We start from the raw sequence: 21,377 nt of genomic DNA on the forward strand, positions 1-21,377 counted from the left end.
TGTAATGTACAGAGAACTATGAAGAGATCTTAAAGAGACCTGCCTGTGTTCCATCATTTGAAGCTTTCTGGTTGCACTGTAAAGTTCGAGGTAAACTAAAATAATAAAAGTAAAATTTATTATCTCACAGTTTCTATAGGTCAGAATTTGATAGCAGCTTAGTTGAGTGATTCTGGCTTAAGGTGTCTGATGAGTTGCAGTTGGTATGAACTACGGCTGCAGTCATCTCAGTGCTATCTAGACCTGGGAGATCTGATTACCTGGAAATCTTTCACTCACATGGATGTTGACTGGAAGCATCAGTTACTCTCTGGCTCAGTTCCTTGCCTTATGTACGTTTCCATAGAACTTCTTAAGTGTCTTCATGACATGAGTCTAGCTTGCTCGAAATGAGTGGTCCGAGAGAGAGCACCTTTTATGACTCAGTCTCTAAGTCCACACACTGTTCCTTCTCCCGTGTTTTACTCTGTAGAATCAAGTCACTAAGTCCAGCCCACAATCAAGGTTGAAGAATCAAACCTCACCTCTTACACAGAGGAGTTTCAAAGTATTTTTAGATATTTTATAGCTTCATCATAATCTTCCTATTCAGGGACTAGAATGAATGCACAAAAAATATGCTTATTAAATTTGCAGATAACACAAAGCTAAGAGAGGTATCTCCTACCAGAAACAAAAAATCCTAGAGTTAAACATTTTCTTACCATGTTTGGATGCTGTTATGAAACAAAAAGAATACATTTAATGAGATATAAATACCTGTTGGACGTTCATAAAGTATGTTGTATGAATGCAACATGGAACAATTTCTTTGGGAAGCCATTCAACTAGAAACTGGCTTGAGTTTTAGTTAGAAACAAGCCTAATATGCGGTCCTGTTATGATGTGGTTGTTGAAGCAACGGTTGCAAATCAGTATACTAGTCAGGCCTCCTGTGGGTGGTGACTAGAACAGTGATTGGTACTTTTAGATCTTTTGGGAATAATAAATTCATTCTTAGGCAAGGGGGTTCAAGGATGGTCTAAAATGTCTACAATTTTATAAACACTGGCAATTCTATAGGATGTATACAGAAGGATTACTATGTCATAAGTTTCTTGAGCATCGGAGATATTAATAATAGCATGACTTTCCTGTTGACGGGATGACAATGTTCCTGTGTTGTGCAGTGGAATTGTCCTCCCAAACCTCCTCCCTGTCCTCTGAGCTGTGTGGGGACACCACATATGTATGTTTAAATGAACAGAATTTTAAAAAATCAAATATTCTGGCATTCTGGCTTCAAAAACCTTGCATTTGATGTTCTCTACTTAGAAATAAATAACCAAACATGAGAGGAATGAGAGGAGATGGGGATGGGGAGTGGGAGGAAGAGGGTAGATAGAAATAAAAGGAAGAACAACGTGACAGAGAAGCGGAGATGACACAGAGGGTGGACACGTGGGAAGGCCTGGATCACAGGGGAAAGAGTGAGCCCCAAAATAACACTGTGGCTTTTGCAGCAAGGAGGAAATAAGTGATAAGAGGAAAGGCACCTGGGGAAATCTTGAAGGGATCATATGTCAAACGGCTGAAGAGCAAACATTAAAGCTTTATTTTGAAAAGGATATTTGAAAATATTTGACACCAAAAATTCTGTAGGGAAGTAATTCTTGTGGAGTTTGCCTTCTTTTCAGTTTAACTCTTCTGAATCAGGTACTTGTTATAACAAATCATATATTGAGGGATTATTTTGTGCCACAGATTTGCAACATGCTTTACATACATTTCCTTTTAATTAATTCTCACGGCAATCCCATGTTGCAATTATTATTATGATCCCCTTTTAAATATGAAGAAACTAAAACTTAAAATGCACTAAGACATGGCTAAAACTAAGCATGGTTACCAGAAAGGAACAAGACAAAATTCAGACATTGAAATCAACTACTGTAGCTTCACTGCATATTTCAGAATAATTGTGGAAGGAAAAAAAAAGTGACATTTGAGGAAAGAAAGCAAATTTTACAGTCAGTTTATGTTTTGTTAATTTATAACATGGCCTTTTTGAGGGGGGCTCTTAAATAAAGAATTGGTGCCAGGTTAACCTGGCATACTGAAGAAAGTTTCATTTGAAGTTGCTTGAAAATATTCTCTTAAATTATAGGAATGAATAAAGAAGTTGCAGTCGCCTGGGCCTAGTTTTATTAACCTAACTGGGATTGAAAGTATCCCTGATAGAGGAGGAGAAATGAGCTTCAGGAAGTGAGTTACAAATGGCCTCAAAGTACTGAGAAAGGATAATGATTGGTGAAATATGTTGTAATTATTGCATCAAAGTAAATCATTTTAGTACATAATACCTCAGCAGAAATGGATTTTTTATTTGTTTAGGATATGAAAGAGAAGTCTAATATTAACATGTATGCACAAAACATGTATATTCAACCAGCAACAGACGGCAAGGAATAGGGGCATGAACATTCGGATAGCTGGACGTAATACACCAGGGTTACATCTACTGCATGGTTCCATTCCCATTCCATAGCCTATAAGATATTTGGACATGATAGGCCAGGTGTGGTGGCTCATGCCCGTAATCCCAGCACTTTGGGAGGTCGAGGCGGGTGGATCACGAGGTCAGGAGTTGGAGACCAGCCTGGCCAACACAGTGAAACCCCATCTCTCCTAAAAATTAGCTGGGCATGATGGTGCATGCCCATAGTCCCAGCTACTCGGGAGGCTGAGGCTGCAGTGAGCCAAGATCACACCACTGCACTCCAGCCTGCCTGTCTCAGAGAAGAAAAAAAAAAAGATAGTTGGACATGATAACTAAATGTCTACAGGCTCATCAGAGAGAGAGCACAGGCAGAGGCTAGAGCTCAATGCAAATATCGAGACTGAAAAAGGTTTTGGAAGGCTCTCAAGGCAAGGATTTACCCTGACTCCCATCCCCCCGCTGTTTAAGGCTCCTTACTGGGAGAAAGAACTTTCTTTTCTAAGCCTTAGGTGAGTGTTAGGGAAGGATCCTAAAAATTAAAACAAATCACAGGCTCTCTCAACTCCCAACCTCTTTTGATTCCCCACAAGCTAAGCCCTTGCCTGAGTTATTGCATTTAATTTGGATAAAACCATGCAATATAGATATTACCTTTTTTAAAACAAACAAAAAACAGATGAAGACACCAAGAGTCATGTAGATTAAATAAATTGCCCAAGTTCACAAAACTGATAAATGTCTGGACTTGATTCAAAGTTTGTGTGACTCCATATCCAATATTCTTTTCACTCATGTTTGGGCCATCTTTGCTTAAACAGATCAACTAGCACAGCCTAGAGTTGGTAAACCCATACTACAACTTTAATTTAGGAAGGAAATGATACTGTCTGCTCGTATATATTTGCCATTATCAGAACATATCCAGAAGACATGTAGAGGTGAGCTTTATCAGCCAAGTTGGTGTATGCCAGGGTGATTTGCACTTCTTTCCAGGGTCTCCCTGGCTCAAGGAGCCACTTAAAAAGCTCCCTTACTTAATAATGCCCTTGTGCTCTGGGTCTATTAATTTACTTCCCCCAAGCTGATCAATTTTCTGTTCCAAGACATTAATTTCTTTACCTTGGCACATTAAAGGATCAAGGCTCACAACATATAAATAGTTCTTTTTCCTTCTGCCCCAAAGGTGTGTAGTGAGGATTAATGAGATGATGCTTATAATTGCATTTTGAGCTCCTTGGTCGAAAGGCACTTTATAAATACAAGATATTAGTTTTTTGCTGAGATCCATCTATCACTTACAAGTGGCCAAACATTCTAGATGGCCTTTGGGTGTGCAACACCTCCCTCTCTGACTCTGAGTTGGTCTGGGACAATGCCAGAAATGTGGCTCAAGCCAAGTTCAGAGTTTCTGGAGTTCCCTTCCTTTAGTGTCATATACTTTCTCTGAAACTTAGAAAGTGTTCTTTGGGGGGAAGAGACACGGCAATAACCTCTAAACTGCCCTAGTACTTGAGGGCAGCAGTACCACTACATTGATTTTCTTTTGCCTCTGGCTTTAATACATAGCATTTATTCTTTGACTGTTCATTAGACCCACGGTCTTATTTTTTAGTGTCAACAAAGCAATAAAGAAAATTTGTTCCTCCTTTATTTCAGGGCTCAAGACAAAATTCAAAAATGCCTTTGGCATTCATTTTGCACAGACGAATGTTGTTAGGATATTCCTATTAGCATGTCCACGTGCTTGACAACATTTCAGGTGGTATTAATAGTCTACCTGCAAGAAAGTGCTTTCTGCCAGCCTGGTGCAAATTGGCAGAACCTTTAAGCCACTCTTTCTCAGCTTAGCAGCAGTATATCATCATTACCTGTGGCTGGACCAAGAAATCACATTTGTCAATGCCTGAATTGCTCTTTTACTTTCAGTGGTTTTAGAAATCCACTTTGTTTTGGAAATGGGCTTAGCTGAGTATGTTAGAAGATACAGAAACATATAAAGTGATAGATAAGGGATTTAAGGGAATATTAAGGACGTTACATTTTCTATGGTCAGTTGATCTTTGGAAGATGACTTTTGTGGGACCAAATAGAATATGGTCATCTTTTGAATGAAGGACTGGTAAGTGGGACCAAATAGAATATGGTCATCTTTTGAATGAAGGACTGATAAGGTAGTGAGACAAGGGAAGCATACCGTGGAACTAATGAGCTTCCTTCTGATCATTAGAAAAGAGTCGAGTCATATTAATAATGATAGTTTAAATATGCTGTACTCCCTATTATTCTATACTAAGTCCTATGGTAAATTGAGAAATGGGGAAACTGAGGCCAAGTGACTTGCCCAAGGTCACACAGCTAATAAGTGATAAAGTTAGAACTCAGGACCAGATTTGTCTCCAGAGCCCATGGTCTTAACTCCTATGCTGTATTGATTATGGCTTTAAGAGTATTAGTATACCTTCCTTCTAATTAAATAGGACCCATGTTTGGACCAATAAAGTGTAAGCGCAGTGTTGTAAAAGTTATTTTCCATGTTATACAAGAGTTCTATTTTTCAGTTTTTTCACTTGAAATAATTGTATTCCTTGGAGACTGTTAATAAATTTCGAGTCTCACCTTAAAGAGGAATTGATGTATATTGAGGCCTACTCAAGGGTCAGTTTGCTTTCCGTGTCTTTCCCTTTTACTTTTATCCTAAGTGGATTCACCCAAAGTGGAAAATGTGAGGTTGGAGTGTAAAGGTTGGAACTATGAACCAGTTGGGCTTCAATACTTTCACCTCAAAGTATTCTGTTCTTCACAATATTATAATTCCACAGTGCATGTGCTTGTTGCACACGTCTCCAGGAATTGAAATACTTGATATTAGAGCCAGTGGTCCAAATGAAAATGACCAGAAGAGGCCAAATGTATAATGTTCTCAATCCCTTATCAAAAATAGATGGGAATAAACACACATATATTTAAGTACAATAAAATGTGACTAATATGTTTTTTTCTAAAACCCAGTCCCATATAGGTGTCGGATCCACAGAAGTAATTTAAGAACGGTTTATTTGAAGATCTCTTTGTGTAATTTATAGATTTCTCAGTGTGATTCAGAAATGAAGTTATTACATTTTTTTCTCTAATTAGTAATGCACATATGCCTCCTTTTAATGATATTATGATGTTTACTACTCATAGGGCCATTCTTTCTTGAGTATAGCCATCACTTTCTGTTGAAGAATTGATTTCACTCTTTGTTTAAATGTACATACTTGTTGCTATATGAAATATATGACTGAATATCATTAAAGATTTAGCAAGAATGTAGGTGAATTTGGTGAGGTTTGTTCAGCTTTTAGAGTAGCCCTGTATAAGAATACTTATATTTAGAAGGTTGTTTGCTCTTCAGTCAAACTAGCAAATGAGGCATGGGGCAAATAACTCATTCTCATGCACATGTTTCTAAAACAGTTCTTACTAATGTTTGAGATAAATTAAAATAAAAACCAACAAGAACATGAAAAGAGACTAAGAACAATGTTAATGCGGCAACTTAAACAAATTTGGTTTTCCAAATGACCTTCCATCTTTCACAACTTTTAACAGCATGCAAGATTGCTATCCTTAGTGCCAGATACTATCAATCTGGTGTGGAAAACTTAAAACTTTTTTCTAAATGTCTTTAAAGCTGAGGTGGAGAAGAATGACTCTCTGTCACTTTCAGAAGGGTCTAAGGTTGAATCATGACCATGCTGTCCTTCCCCATGTCACTTACTGTTTATCTAACATAGTTATCTCTTTTTCTAGCCTGTATCATGCCCCCAGATTATTTTCTATGGGCTTTACGTTTGAAAGAGAGTAGATGATGAGGGTGGGGCTGCTTAGGAGGGACAAGGGCCCTGTGTATTTGGAGGAAGTAAATTAATACAGCTTCTTAATTAATTTGGTGTATATTAAATTCTAGAAATTTGGAATTTTAGTTACTTCTGATTTTGCCCTGCATTTTGCTAAGAATATTTAGCTTTATACTTGCTATCGACTACACCAATCTATTCCGTAGTGAGTAGAATGAAGGTCATTAATATATTTAATGTGTAGCCAACAATGGCAGATACAGAAAACCCAAAGTAATAGAATACATTCAAGGCAGATCTGGCGCAAGCCAATTACCTTTTCTCAGTATAGTATTCTGTTGTGTCTAAAACCCTGGAGGATGAATGACATCCTTTATGATATCTGTCACCTGTAGGGTAGGATTATGAGTTATAGATGTAGATTCGTTTCAAAAAGGTGCACGTTCTTTTTCTACGAAAACGTCTAAAAAGTTTACTCAACTTTATTTTGAATGAATAGAATGTTGTACCAAGATCTACCAAGGTAGACCATTATAATGATCTCTAATCAATAGCTATATTCTTTCGCCATGGGCTATTGAAGCACCAAGAAATTAACTTGCCTTTCTCTTTTTCCTCTTTGCCTGCCCTCTCCATTTTTTTCTATGAGAAAGGATTCCTTGAGGAAAATTTTAAATTATCCACTGCAGTTCGAAACTGTTAATTGTTCCTATTGCATTTTATTTTTCAATACATTAATATGTTATACCCTGTACCAACCAGATACGGTCCCAAAACATAGGCTAGAAGCAGATTCATAGTTGCCTCTTTTATGAGTTCTTATTTTAAAAATTCCTGGTAGTAAAGATATGAGTCAGCTTGTTAGAATAATTTGTCTGTATGAGAAGTGAATGGGGAACCTTGTGAACATCCTCCAATATTGCTACCCGTTTCCTATCCTATACCCCCACCCTCACAACACAGAAGGTAGGTACCAGTTTATTCCCAGGTGGAATCTTCTCAGCCAATAATGACTCCTATATGGAGATGGCCCTGCAATTGAAATGCTTTAGCATGCCCCTATTCATTTGGTCTGATGCTATATGCAATTCTAATATTCTTTATGGCTTTTAGACTTCTTTGTAAATTGTTTCCAAGCCACCTGGTTTGAGATTTTTCTTTCATTTTTAATATTGGTAATTTGGAATGGAGTTCCCCAAGTTGCAATATAGGCCTATGAATCAAAAGTAATGAATTACAATTCACTAATTTCTGCCAGATCAATGTGAGGTTGGTTGATGAGACAGAACAGTTCCCAAGGCATGGCTTCATCATTTTGTTATTTGAAGCATATTCATTAAGGGTGTATCTCCACAGCACCACTCTCCAAGTCTGTCCTAATTATGGAAACTATTCAGCAGTGGTAATAACAGTTACGAAGGAAGAAGGGGGGCATACTGGCAGTTAAAACCATTATGTTTGAGCCTTGAAACTAATTAGATATTTCATGCTTGGAAGAAGTATTCCTAACAGGCTTTATGAATGGATGCTTGTTCAGGAAGGTCCTCTTACAGTAAGATAAGAGAAAGAGAAAGCAGGAGGAAGAGAGGAAAGGAGGGAAGTGGAGGGAGGCTAAATATACAAAATCAGTGTCTATTATAAAATATCGGTGCTCAAAAGTCTACAAATGTTATACCACTATATTATAATTACCTCTATTTCCAGACATTTGAGTTTCCTTATTTTTAAAAATGTGGGACAAATCTGGAAAGATAGTGATATAAAAGCTTATCTGTACTGATCTACCTCTTTGACAAAGATAATGAGATGCAAGGACATCCTTTATATAATAAGAAGTCTCCCTTGGCCATCAGGGCTTAAATTGTCCTCTCTTCCTTTCCCCTGTCGGAACATAAAGCTGTTGCAAACACTTGAGAGGAGAAGAAAAGAAGGACATGGCCCTATGTTTCTGATGGGAATACAGTAGATTAATAGTGCAGCTTGCGTGACTGTGGAGCGAGGGTCCCCTCTCACATGTGAAACTGATCTGGCAGGTGAATTACTCATGGGTCAAGGAGGTCCTCGTGTCTCAACTGGCCCAATTAAGGTGTGGTTGAGATGAGACAGAGAGAGAGTGAAGGTAAATCCATTTCCGTAAACAGCCAGACCTCTTAAGGATTCCCATTCCATGCCACTTTTCCAAAACATGATGGAGTACTGCATGGCTAAGACTAACCCGACCTTTAAACCTATCCACCAAGGGCAGAGTGACTTCAACTCCACCTCTACTAAAGATAAATTGATATCTATCTCTAAAAACTTCATAAAACAAACCAAAAAACCTAGGATGTTTTTTAATGACTTATTGACTTTTCAGATTGTTCTTTAAGCTGTTTTTTAAACTTTAAAGGCAACACTGATAATGAACGCTTCCAAATGGTAAAACAGAAAATCCCCTTCAAATATAATCGGCCTGTAGAGGAGTGGCTGCAGGAAAAAGGTAACCGTCATTAAAACTTTCATTTTAAAATCATTTGATCCTAAACCCTCATTTTTAAAGCCTGCAAATAAATGTTCCTTAAATGATAATCGCCTGCTGCATAAATGACTGTTTTAATTTTCATTATAATTTGTGTCAGCTTCCACCTGCCATATGTTGATAAATCATGCTATAATACATTGCCATTAAAATACAGTTAAAGGGACTAACTTCTAGCCTGCTATCAGCATGACAAACACAAACAAGAAATTCCAGGAACTTCTAAAACAGAAATGTATTATGGCAATTTAACCACTGCATGACATTATTTATTAATTTGTTTTAAATTACCTTTTACACCAAAGCTTTCTAAAGAAATTCCAAAAGTGCTTTTTAAACTTACACCTGGAGGCTGTTTTGGCTTGTAGCATGCTTAACAAAACAAAAAACAAACAAAAAAACAAACAAACAAAAAACCATAGATTGACTCTTGTAACTTAAACTACTTAAATATTGTAAGGGGAGCATTTTTTTTAACATTTGTTCTTAAAGAAAAAAATGAAAAAGATGAATTTTGCCTTTAAAACCTACAGAGGCAAAATTATTTTCTAAGAGATTAATTGTGTCCTAGTTGCTGACTGAAACTAAAAACAAAAACAAACTTATTTTACACTTCGGTTGTGTGCATACCCTTGTGTATTTGATGTTTTATGCAACAAAAGTGTAAGAAGTTAACATAATGAGTTGGAAAAGAAAAGGTTCATGAAAGGCAAAACAGCAGTCTCTGATTTGCTGGAGACAACAACCACTGTTAATAAAAGAGGGCAGCGGTTATAACTGATGTTAGAATTTTCCTGTGTAGCTTCTAGCTGTTAGGAAATAAACCATTGTCTTTGAATGAAAAACAGTCTCTAAGAAGATACGTATTCTTTGTTGTTGTTGTTGTTGAGCCAGTATAAGCTACTCTTGTCTCAACACCTAAAGGGAGCTCTTAACATTTGTAGAGATTTCATTGAGTTATATAGAAGAAGTAACCAGGTATATTACTTAGTATACAACTTAAAGAGCAAAGGACTACTACAGTTTTAAGTTGGAGGAAGACATTCAGACCTTTAAACGTGGAAAATCCTCACGGAGTGTTAACTGTTTGCCCTGTTTTTAATGTATGTGGTCTAATTAAAAATAAGAATAACTCTAAAAAGCAAATAATTTTGTTTAGTAATCATCAGCTCATAAAGTCCCTTTAACATTAAAGACAATGATTGCCTCACTTTAAACAGGAAAAGCAAACTAGATGCATGTCTGAGTCTCATGTGCCTGAGAAACCTTTTTGTTTCTTTCAATTTTATGTTAATAATATTTTATTTTACTCCATTGCCTTTTAAGTCTAAGTTTAATAGCATGCCAGGCATTTTCATTTGTATAAACCATTATAAAGTTATTAGTAGGCTTTTAGTTTTTCTTACAATAGAATTGTTACCCGTTGGCTTTCACATAAAAGGATGCTTTCAAATATACAAGTTGAGGGGTTGGGATGGGGGGAGGGGTGGCTGAGGTGGGACGGGGGGAGATATCCTAGTTTCTTAAATATATGTATGATTATATATGCATATAAATCTGAAAAGAATTATTTGCAAACCGTGAGTTTCTCTTCTACATTTGTTCTCTGAAAAAAAAATTTTTGTTGTAATTTGGGTGAGTAACATCTATGCATTCTATTGTCTTACCTCTTCCTCTGCCTAGCTAACCTTCCCTTCAAAAGGAATAAAATATACCAAAGACTTGTAAAGACAATGAATATAAAGGATAAAGATAGATGGATGATTAGACAGATGCATTTGGAAGTATTTGGAATGCCTCTTTGGAGTTATTTCTGTCATTGGGGAGGAGAGCTGGGTCATAGCATTCCCAAGTCTCTTTTCTGGCTCTGTCTACTATTGACTAACTTTCTGACCTTAGACAATGCACTTAACCTCTCTATATCTCAGATTTCCCATCTGAGGACGGGCAAAATAATACTGCCTATTCCCCAAGGGTGTTCTGAGGTTTAATTAATTAGTCTTTGTGCAACACTGACTGGAGACATGCAAAGATTTAATTTAAGCAGTATGTGAACTTGATGTCCAAATGAGGTAATAATTAATGACTTCCAAGAGGATGGGTATCTAAAACAAAAAGTAACCTGCTACAATTCCTCTACTGGTGTTTGTTATAACCAAATTTTGCATTAAGAAAGATTAAATAGTTCTCAGATTAGGATATATATGCATAAATATGCACATATATATGTTTTTATGTACATGTAATGGTCAGTTATTATAAAAATCTGATCATAAGCCATGAGTGAAAATAATGAGAATAATGAGATCTGGCATTGATTTGGGGAAATCTTGGGCAAATGATAAAAAGAAACTGGTCAGTTCTTCACATTCTTCATAGGGAATGAATAGTGATGGTTTTTTCTGTTATTCACTAACCCCTGTTTATCTGAGAGATAAATTAATCAGAGTAAGGGATGGCAGGACACGAAGAGTGCTCTACTGTTCCTTTACTGATTGCTAGCTTTGCCATTAACCACCTAATCCAAGGTACAGGGAGCTAGGAGAGGGTTTTACTACAGCAGAAGAGCAGATCTAGCCAGAAACAGACCATGAAACAAACAAGCAAACAGAAAAGCAAACACTCCCTATGGCAAGATGAAAAACTGAAACGTAGACAACCCCCTTCACTGTCTCACTCCACCAGTGTCTTATTCTCAAGAATTGATTAGTCAGATCTCTCTGGGAAAGTAGCTGTAGTCAGGAGTAGAGGGGCAGTTTAAATCTTGTAGCCCAGGAAACCTGCCTTGCCTTTCCTGATGCTTGGGTCAGTCTTGAACAGGCAAAGAGCACTTTGTGGAGTGAATGATGGCAACTGGAATGAAGGAGACTCATCATCTCTAGCCAGTGTAATTCAGCTTTGCATTTCAGTTTTCTCTGATCCTCTTTTTATTTGTAAGCACTGGCATAATAACACCACTGGAGAAATAAGATGAGAACTATTATAGAGGTTATCATTGTGAAGTATTTTCAAGGATATTAGAATGTAAGATTTTCTACCTGTAATCAAGTATAACTGTTAACTTATCACCAGTGCTGAACTATATACAAAATAAAGAGATGGATAAATATTATGATTCGCCAGCAGTTGTGTGCATGGAAAGTATCTCTTGGCATTAGGCTGTCTAATGTAAGATACTGAATTTTTTCCTAGAAATCTCCTGCTAGGCAGCTGCTTCTAATTTCTAATTCATTATGTTAAGCTGCTTCAAATGCCTCTGTGGGGTTGAGGGAGAATTTATTTTCCCCTTCCATCATTTCATGTCTTTTGTAGTAAGCTCAGGGCTTCCAGAAAAAAAAAAAAAAAAAAAAAACTGTCATCAACAATAAACAGTAAAGAGGTATGAACTCCAGCACATTACTTAGTATTATTATGCATTGAACTTTCTGCTGCGTCTCGTGTGAAGAGGACAGAGGACAAAATACAGACAGTGATGCATATGCACAACACACTAAATGAATTGCTGAGAAAATGACGAAAATCTATGAGATCTGTTTTGATTGCATCCTTGGGATCTGGGTAATTCTGTAGTCATTAAGGCCAGCAGATCCCATATTCAGGTTCTGGAGATTTTTATAAAGTATAGATCATTTTCACTATAACAAAGTTCTCTGGCCAATTCACCATACTGCAGTGTTGAAAGCTTCCAAAGGGCTATTATTTATAAATCATTCTTGATTAATGGGCACTATGAGTTGCCCAGTGTGCAGAATTAACTCTTGTCTAAGGAGTATCCTCTGATCGGATGAGCATTCTCTTCTCTGCCACTTCCATTTCTTTCATTGTTATACATTGAGAAGGTATTTCACATTATACACCAGGAATTCAAGGACAGGTCAACATTGTGTAGCCTTGAAGACCATGTAACAGTGGTAGATTTTTAAAGCCCAAACATAACAATATCCCTCTATTCATATTGGAAATTATAAAGCAAAAAGCTTTATAATTTTGTTAAAAACCCTCTTTTTATTAAGTAGTCATAAATAACAAAATTGTTTCTAGTTATTTCTAGCTAAGGTAATTCAGGTGATTAGATTAAGAATGAGTGGAGCGTTGTTTGATCACTAAGGGGAGAAAACTTCAGAAGGCATATATTTAATTCCATTAATAAGTCTTTCTTTTTTCCTTTCTTCATATGGAAAAGCAAAATGAAGTAATCTGGAGACATAACAGTAAAGAAGGCCTTAGCATGTTGCTGTTCTGATAAATTGCAATAAATTTTAAAAAGCTCTTTGAGTTTTCTTGGGAAAAAAATCTCATACTTGAGAGTTTTATAAGTAGAAAGAGTTGGGAGGAATTTTAGCTGGGTTTCATTCTTCTAAACTCTATACTGGTATGATTTTTCATTTTGATACTTTTCAGAGCAGTATAAATGGTGTCAAAGTGGGAACTCGAAATAAAGTGAACTATTGATATTCTTCAACTCATTAACACACCTCTATGTCATTTTAAGGAGTTTTATGTGTTGCTTTCTTCATTAATATCCATCCATTTTAAAAAATTTATTAAATCTGAAGGACAACTTCCCCAGGACTGGAACATTACCAATATGCTTGTATTTCATACTGAGGGAATAATTTAGTTGTGGGACCATAATCCATCCTCCTAAAAACAAATTAATAGAGATAGGAATTTATCTCTCATGATTTTGTTAACCAGAAAATAGAATATTATGCCCTATGAAGATTTATAGGAAATGATACGTTTGGTGACTAGAAATGATATGTTTGGTGACTAGTAGTTCATTTTTACAAGTATGCAATGAATCCAAGTCTCTTAACTGAAATTTAATTTCAGCTAATTTAATTATCAGACCTGGTTTTTAAATTTAGTTTTCTGAGTCACCTCACTGAGTTTTTTTGGCCATATTTAATTCTTTTCATTCTCATTATTTTACTTCGTAGCTTTAAACATTAATGCAGTAGGTATCCGTAATTTATTCTGGTCATCACCTGATTTGAGTGTTTCTTTCTGTCATCCACAATTATATACCCAAGAAGACCATAATACTTCTTATCATTGAACCAAGATTTCTTCTTCCTCACTATGAAGGAATAGAGACTTGATTGTTCAAGTTATCAAAGATTTTCAGCTAGACAGTGGAAGAGATAACCATAATGAAATGCTACTTGCTAACGTCAGTACTGAGGTTTTGTTGTCTATTTTTTCCTCCCCTTCAATTGCTCAAGGAAGCCTGTTATGATGCCTGGTCCATTCAGACCAGGTAAGGCAAACAAGGAAAACGTATGAGAATAATAATGTTTCCTCCACCCAACCCACTAGGCCGGCAGTTAACCATCTTCAACACTCAGGCGCAAATAGCCATTGGTGGAAAGGACAAAGGACGCCTCTTCCAAGGCCAACTCTCTGGGCTCTATTATGATGGTTTGAAAGTACTGAACATGGCGGCTGAGAACAACCCCAATATTAAAATCAATGGAAGTGTTCGGCTGGTTGGAGAAGTCCCATCAATTTTGGGAACAACACAGACGACCTCCATGCCACCAGAAATGTCTACTACTGTCATGGAAACCACTACTACAATGGCGACTACCACAACCCGTAAGAATCGCTCTACAGCCAGCATTCAGGTAGGCCTTTTTCCAAGTATTAATTGTGTCTGTATTTTTATCTTTGCAACATTGTTATCATGGTCATTGCTTTATGTAGCTAAAGAGTTTGAATTACTATGTAAGAAGGATGCTGGCAGATACTCATAGTAATGAGACCCAGGAGAAGAGAAAGGTGAAGTCATTGCTAAAGAAGTCATAAAAGTCTGTGGCACTCCTGGGTTGTTATTCTTATTGTATTTATCACTGAAATGGTAAAGCTGTTATTCAAAACGAGCAATGGACTACACTTTCAGTATGAAATACTCTCTCCTTTAATTTTATTACCTTTTCAAATAACAGAAAGGGAAAGGAAGGGAACGAAAATCTGTTATCATATGAAAAGCTATATCCTAGTTCAATTTCATTCACATTCTCCAGATGGCTTTGCTATAACATGAATCGTTCATTATTGAGGTCAATGGGTACCATTAAATGAAGGGCAGTTAAAGTTAGAAGTGCAACTACTCCTTGTAAAATGCAGTCTTTATGTTTGTTATCAAATCCTGATTAATCATGTGTCAGGTTTGTGCCCATTTTGTTTTCTTTATATTTGATCAAGATACTAATTACAGTAGAAAATTTGAAGGTTTGAGTTTGGCTATACCGGAAGTCCTTGTTTTTGTGGCAATTTTTTTCCACTTGAAAGTAATTATATCCAAACTAAGCTTAATACTTTGCTGACTCCCTTGGCATTTCATAAATCTAGTTAGTAGGGGGTAGGAGGTTAACTGAATTATTAGCCTTAAATGCTCTGGCATACCATGAGACATTCCAATTGCTGCTGCGACAATTACTTACCCCTATCCTAGTTAGTGTTTATAGAAAAATCAGTAGATTAGCACTTGTCCTGTTTGCTTCTTTGTTTTAAGACATTATCCAGGAGCTCAGTTGTGTCTTTAACATCACCTTTACATTGACTCCAATGGATGTGGTTAACTTAAAGTCAATAATCAATTATACCACCTATGTGTTCCCATTTTTCAGAATTAAATGTACGTGAGCTAGGTAATGGTAAGTGTATTATCTGTTGCCTTCCTTTTTCCTTTTCCTTGAGCAGAACTATCCAGACAGCTCTTTACATGGCTCCACAGTAACAATTTGGAGTTATATATGCTGACAGTGTCATAAGGGCAATTTTATTGTTTTCAAAAGGCTTCTAAAAACCTGGTTAGCATAGTACTGTTACCGTCACACATGCTATTACCTGCATACTTACACACATGCTCACGAGAAAAAAAATAGCTCTTCTCTACTGATATTAAACCAATAACTCCTGACACCTTGCTCTACTCACTGAAAAGAAGATAAAAGGCAATATATATTTCTATTATGACTCTCTCTAGCTCAAGAGCAGATCTATTTATTGTTGGTGAAAGGATAGTTCTGTCTGCACAGGTCTTGGCAGACTTGTTTTGTTTCTGTCAGAACGTATTCTGCTAACTCTGTGGGAAGCAGAGAAGCAAATGGCTTTTTCTTCATAGGAATGGCTGGTCCTGTAGTTCTTTTTAAGGCCAAATTTTCGCTGACCTTGAGATGATTTAATGTTACACGGGGATTCGGGAACCAAGCCGTAGTAATTATTGGTTTTTTGGCTTTCCCTCCTGTAGCACATACATAAATGGGAATAAACTGGGTGAGTTCCTGAACTCTTTCCGCAAATTAAGAAAGTCAGAACTTTGGAAGAAAAGTAGGGTACAGGATACAAAATCTTGCTAGTGATTGTAACTCTAAACATTATAGAACCTATGGCCATTTTAGAGGAGATGAACAACTGGGAATGCCTTCTCCAATAGCCTCTCTCTGGCATGTGTTTCTTTAAGTCCAGTAATTATCGAACTACATCTACATGCTTTTCCTTTTACTTCTACCAAGTCTACAAAAATGAGTTATAAACCTGTTGAGACTCTTTGGTTTTAAGGGTAAGTACATCCTCTTGGAGGAAAGCCAATAGCCTACAAGAATTGATTAGACTGCGATGAGGGATTTTAAAAGCCCTGGATTTTTTGGAAGACTAACTAGAGGAAATAACTTTCTGCCAAGGGTTTTGGAAATCTTTTTTGTTCTTGACCACTAGTCATCAGAACTCTGCCCTGTGCTCCATTAAAAACTTAAAAGCCTCATCTTCAAGCCTAGTCTGGTCTTAAACATATTCTGTTGATCACATCAAACCTATGTTAGGACTGGGGACCCAACAACTATTGGATTCTATTCAAAGTTTAGGACAATTCCCAGACTCTAGAGAGTGCAGGTAAGGAAGGTCAGTCCCGGAAGCATTAATATGCCTATGTGACCCCACTACTTTTCTTAGATGAGGAGGATTCATAAAGTTCTGATCTCTGGGAGATACTTCAGAAGTGAGTGGGGAAAAAAAGGTAGGGAAGACTGGATTTCATATTCACTAGGCCCATTATTCACTTTTTTATCTATATGTGAAATCATACATAGAACATTTTCCAAATGATACCACTGTTCTGTCCTCTTTTGCTAAATTTAATAACATTGTCAAAGCAAAGTTTTCCTAAAATGAGACTCCTCTAGGAGAAAGAAAATAAGCATGTCAGTCCACCAGTATAAAAACCTGTCTGTTCAAAAATCCTCTAGTTCTTTCTTAAAGCATAAGCAAAGAAAACATCCTTTCAAGAGTTCTTTTCTGGTCAACCTGGTTAGTGTTGATTTCAGATCAAAGGAAAACTGTAAAGTGCTTTCAGTGCTGCTTTTAACTGTGTGTGAATGTGAACAAGTAGTTTTTGAGTTGGTATGTCTGTCTAGTGTTATAGCCTCTAGAAGTAATTGGTGCTTTGATCTTTCTGATTCCATTTTGTTACAGGTAAGAGTGTAGAACTATCTGTGAATAACCTGGCTGATGTTAATTTACTCATAGCAATCATGCCCAAGCATCAGGTCTTGATCCTACATTGAGAAGGATAGCTCTAGGTACTCTATTGAATTTTAAAAAATTTAAGATGTGCATTGAGAAAGCAGGTGTGTGAGTGATAATTCTCAAGTAAAGGCCTGGTACTTCATAGGTGCTCAGTAAATATTTACTGAATACATCTGAAAACAAGACAGGCTTTATTACCTACTTTAGAGTCATTTCACAATGGAAGGTAGCATAGCTTGAGGAAAGTGTTTCCTCCACAGTGATCAGGGTGCTTTGGCCAAATTTGTTGTATTTTTCAGTAGTAAGGCTATAGCATAGTGATTCAGTGCATGTACTTGGAGCTAGATTAGCTGGGTTTAAAACTTTGTTCATCCTCATATTAGCTTACATGACCCCAGACAAGTCATGTAAGTTCTAGTTAACTATTTATATGAAACAAACTTTCCCATAACTTGGTGGTTTAAAACAATTATGTCATTAGATTTCAAAATTCTGTGAGACAGAAATTTGGGCACAGTTCAGCAAGGCAATTCTTCTGTGCCATCTAGAGAGATGATTGTGTTCACTCAGTGGCTGACTTTGCCTGGAGGGTCTGGCTTTATTTACATACCTTGTGCTTTGCTGGGTTAACTGGGAAGATGGGACTCAGCAGGGCCCTTTTCCCTCTCTATGTATTCTCTGGGATTCTCCTTGTGGTTTCTCCAGCAACGCAGATGGGCTGTGTTTATAGAGGCTCAGGGCTTCCAGAGAGAGTACTTCCAGGGGCAGGAAGTAGAGGGTGCCAGTTTTATATAGCCTGGGCTGGGTAACTGGCAGTGTCACTTGTACAATATGCTATTAGTCTAAACAGTCACAGAGCTTTCCCAGTTTCAGAGGAGGAGACATAAATATCACTTCTCAATAGGAGGAGGAGTAGCAATAATTTGCAACCAACCTAAGTCTACCACATTACTAAGGCTACCATATTATAAAGTAGGGAGGGTGGTGTACTTCTAGTGGCTATGTTATATGATTGTCATAAGGATAAATGAGTTGATATAAGTAAAATGCTTAAAATAAGTGTACCATTCAGAGTAAGACTGCATGCGTTTTAACCATTATTATTATATTCTGTTTCCCACAATTGGTGTATTAAATCAAGATCCTCTCAGGCAAATATCTGCCTCAGAAAATGGGGCTGTGACTACCGACAGTAGTGGCTATAGTTTAGAGTAGGGGCTAGGAAGTTTGGGGGAAATAGAGATTTGAAGGTGGATCCAAGCAGAATTTAGGGGCTGAAATTAGTCCTGGCAAATCAAAATTTCTATGATCTCAGGAACAGACTTCTCTGACACCTCACTACCCATCTTTAAATTTCTGTTTTATTTTAAACCAACTTAGAGTTCTATGAGTCTTTGAAAATATGTTCTGTCTATCCACATGTCTTTTAGGGTTGCAAAGAAGACAAATCCAGATTCCTTACCATCGTGGAATTTACAATCTAAATAGGGCAAGAGGGTTTGACATGAGCTATCAATATGAAGTAGTGACTCATGAATGGCTCTTTGTGCTGGGGATGGCAAGTGTTGCATGGTGTGGCTTGACTGGATCTCATGCACTCATTCTACTAGGCCTTGTTGTAAAAAGAGCACAATTGGACAGGTGGTGAGAGGAACATATTCCTGGTTGGTCAAATGTCAGCCAGAAGCTAAGTTGTTAAAAGCAGAGATTATAATCTCTGGGAGAGATAGCCAAGTCCAAGTAGAACAGAGAATGCATAAGAGGGAGTTTGTGAGTAGCAAGGGGTCCAGAATCAAAATCTTGGCCTGAAACTTTGCCAAGTGGGAGAGGGCCCAGAGGGGTAAACTGAATTGGGTTCCCTGTGTATCTTACTACCAGTAAACTGAATTGGGTTCCCTGTGTATCTTACTACCAGTAAACTGAATTGGGTTCCCTGTGTATCTTACTACCAGGAATGCCCCCATAATTGCACAAACACTTCCTCTACAACTGACTCCAATATTGGTGGGTAATTATTATGGTGCTGATAGGTCAGCTTCTAAAATAGAAAAGTTCAACTCAGTCTACACTCAAATTCGTTGGTCTTCCTTCAGGATAGAAGGAAAAAGTGAGAAACAAGTCTTTTACCACTAAAGTGTATTCTTTTACCTTATGTCTCCCTCCTGAGTTATCAGCAGAAAAAAAAAAAAAGCTCAGTGTGTTCTGTGCAAATCACCATTTGGAATCATTTATAAACTATTTGCAGGATACTGATCATGACATACTTTTTCTGTGTCGGGCATTGGTAAAGTCACCTTGACATTGGCCACTGCTGCCTGAAAATTGCCAGAAAATCACAATGCTCAGCATGGATTGGAACTATCCTTATAACTAGTCAAAATGAAAGACTTAAGAGGTTTGTGAGATTTCATTCTCAAGCTTCACAAACTTGGTGGTTGAATATGAACCACTTTTGCAAATTCCAGAAGGAAGCCACAATTTCTCATGTTTTGTAAAAATTCTTACAGGCAAAGTACTCTTAGCTTTTCAGTGTCAGACTGCAGACAGTAAGAAGCATGCTTCAGCCTTGATACTGATGATTACAAAACAAAGAAAAAACTTTGGATTAAAATGTTGATCCTGCGCAATGTCTGTTCTGGGTAGAGTCTCAGTGTGTTGAAGAGCGTGGGCTTTTGCCTCAGAGTTTCTGAGTTGGACTCCAGGTTTTTCCAGTTGCTTAGCTGTATGTATAAGTCTGTTCTCACACTGCTATAAAAAACTACCTGAGACTAAGTAATTTATAAAGAAAAGAGGTTTAATTGACTCACAGTTCCGTATGCCTGGAGAGGCCTCAGGAAACTTACTTAGAATCATGGTGGCCGGAGAGAGAAAGGAGAGTGGGGAAACTGCCCCCCTGATCCCCCCTCCCACCAGGTCCCTCCCTCTACATGTGCGAATTATAATTTGAGATGAGATTTGCGTAGGGACACAGAGCCAAACCATATTGCTGTATATCTCTGGGCAGGTGATTAGCCTAAGCCTCAGTTTTACTGTCTGTAAAAGTGGCCTTACAGTACCTTTCCCGTAGGCTCCTTGTAAATAGTAAAGTGCAATCATGTGTGAAAAGCACCCCATAACTTTTCAGTAAAAATTTTCACATAAGGAAACCACTTCAACCTAAGGGACTCTCCCAGAACTCACAGATCTCCCTAGAGCTTAGCCTTCCTGTGGGGCTGGATAAGCCCAGGAACAATTTTGTTTATACTCATACAAACTCACAAGGGCCTGGATTGTGAGTTCTTCTAAGGGCCCCAGATTGAATCAGAGCCCCAAGCTCATCAATCAGGAGAGATTGCTACGGCAGGCTCTTTCATGTTCTGGAGTGGGAATTGGCTTTGCTGAACAGTTACAACACATAGACTATTCTATTAGGTTGAAGTGTATGAAACCACTATTTTTGTAGATCAAAATGGTTAAATATTAGCAATATCACATGCTTCTATGATGACACACAGATTTACAGCATGTTGTTATCAATGGCACTTCGAGGCCCAGACTAGAACCTCAGATATTCTCCAGGTCTTCAAATAATCAAACTTCCTTGCACTGGGAGACAAGATAGATCCACCTTATCCCCAAATACTGTGCTATAGCAGGATGTAGATCACACTGTATCAAAACTGGTTATACTTACCCAAAGAATTATCCCCTCTGGGTCCTTCCACCTTTTCCCTGCTGCCACCAGCTTGAGAGAAATGAGATAAGGAATCTACACAGTTTTCATCTCCTTGCTTTTACCACTAGACAACAGAGCCTCCGGGGGAAGTTTATTTTTAGGATCAGGGCTCAACTAATATTGATTAACAGCCTTACATAATGTGAGGCTCCAGGGTTTGTTCTTTTCCTGCCAAGCCTCATAACTGGAGAAGGCGCTGAAGATTTGTCAGTCTAATTAGACTTTAGCTGCCAGCCAAGAAATATCTTCTGTCTTCTCCTTACCCTTACGCAGGTACTTTCTTTTTCCCTC

The 21,377-nt window shown here is 37.5% G+C and overlaps 1 protein-coding gene and 1 long non-coding RNA gene across 38 annotated transcripts in view; one reads left to right on the forward strand and one right to left on the reverse strand.

The window, feature by feature from the left end:
- The window catches only part of NRXN3 (neurexin 3), a 1,742,415-nt gene that overhangs the window by 1,561,313 nt on the left and 159,725 nt on the right, over positions 1-21,377 (forward strand). For 26 of the 37 annotated variants that reach the window (XR_008620931.2, XR_008620932.2, XR_008620933.2 and 23 more), the window contains 2 exons: positions 8,711-8,800; positions 14,162-14,469. Coding sequence is in view for 34 of the 37 variants with exons in the window: in XM_055097889.2 (XP_054953864.1) it covers positions 8,711-8,800; positions 14,162-14,469 (398 nt within the window). In the remaining 3 variants the exon portion in view is untranslated. The remainder of the gene's footprint in view (positions 1-8,710; positions 8,801-14,161; positions 14,470-21,377) is intronic. The other 11 variants (XM_055097909.2, XM_055097897.2, XM_055097903.2 and 8 more) reach the window with 1 other exon arrangement.
- Positions 1-21,377, reverse strand: part of LOC117975698 (uncharacterized) — a 582,695-nt gene that overhangs the window by 71,945 nt on the left and 489,373 nt on the right. The gene's annotated exons all lie outside the window — the stretch shown is intronic.

The sequence above is a fragment of the Pan paniscus genome, chromosome 15 (assembly GCF_029289425.2).
Source record: "Pan paniscus chromosome 15, NHGRI_mPanPan1-v2.0_pri, whole genome shotgun sequence".
Taxonomy (NCBI): domain Eukaryota; kingdom Metazoa; phylum Chordata; class Mammalia; order Primates; family Hominidae; genus Pan; species Pan paniscus.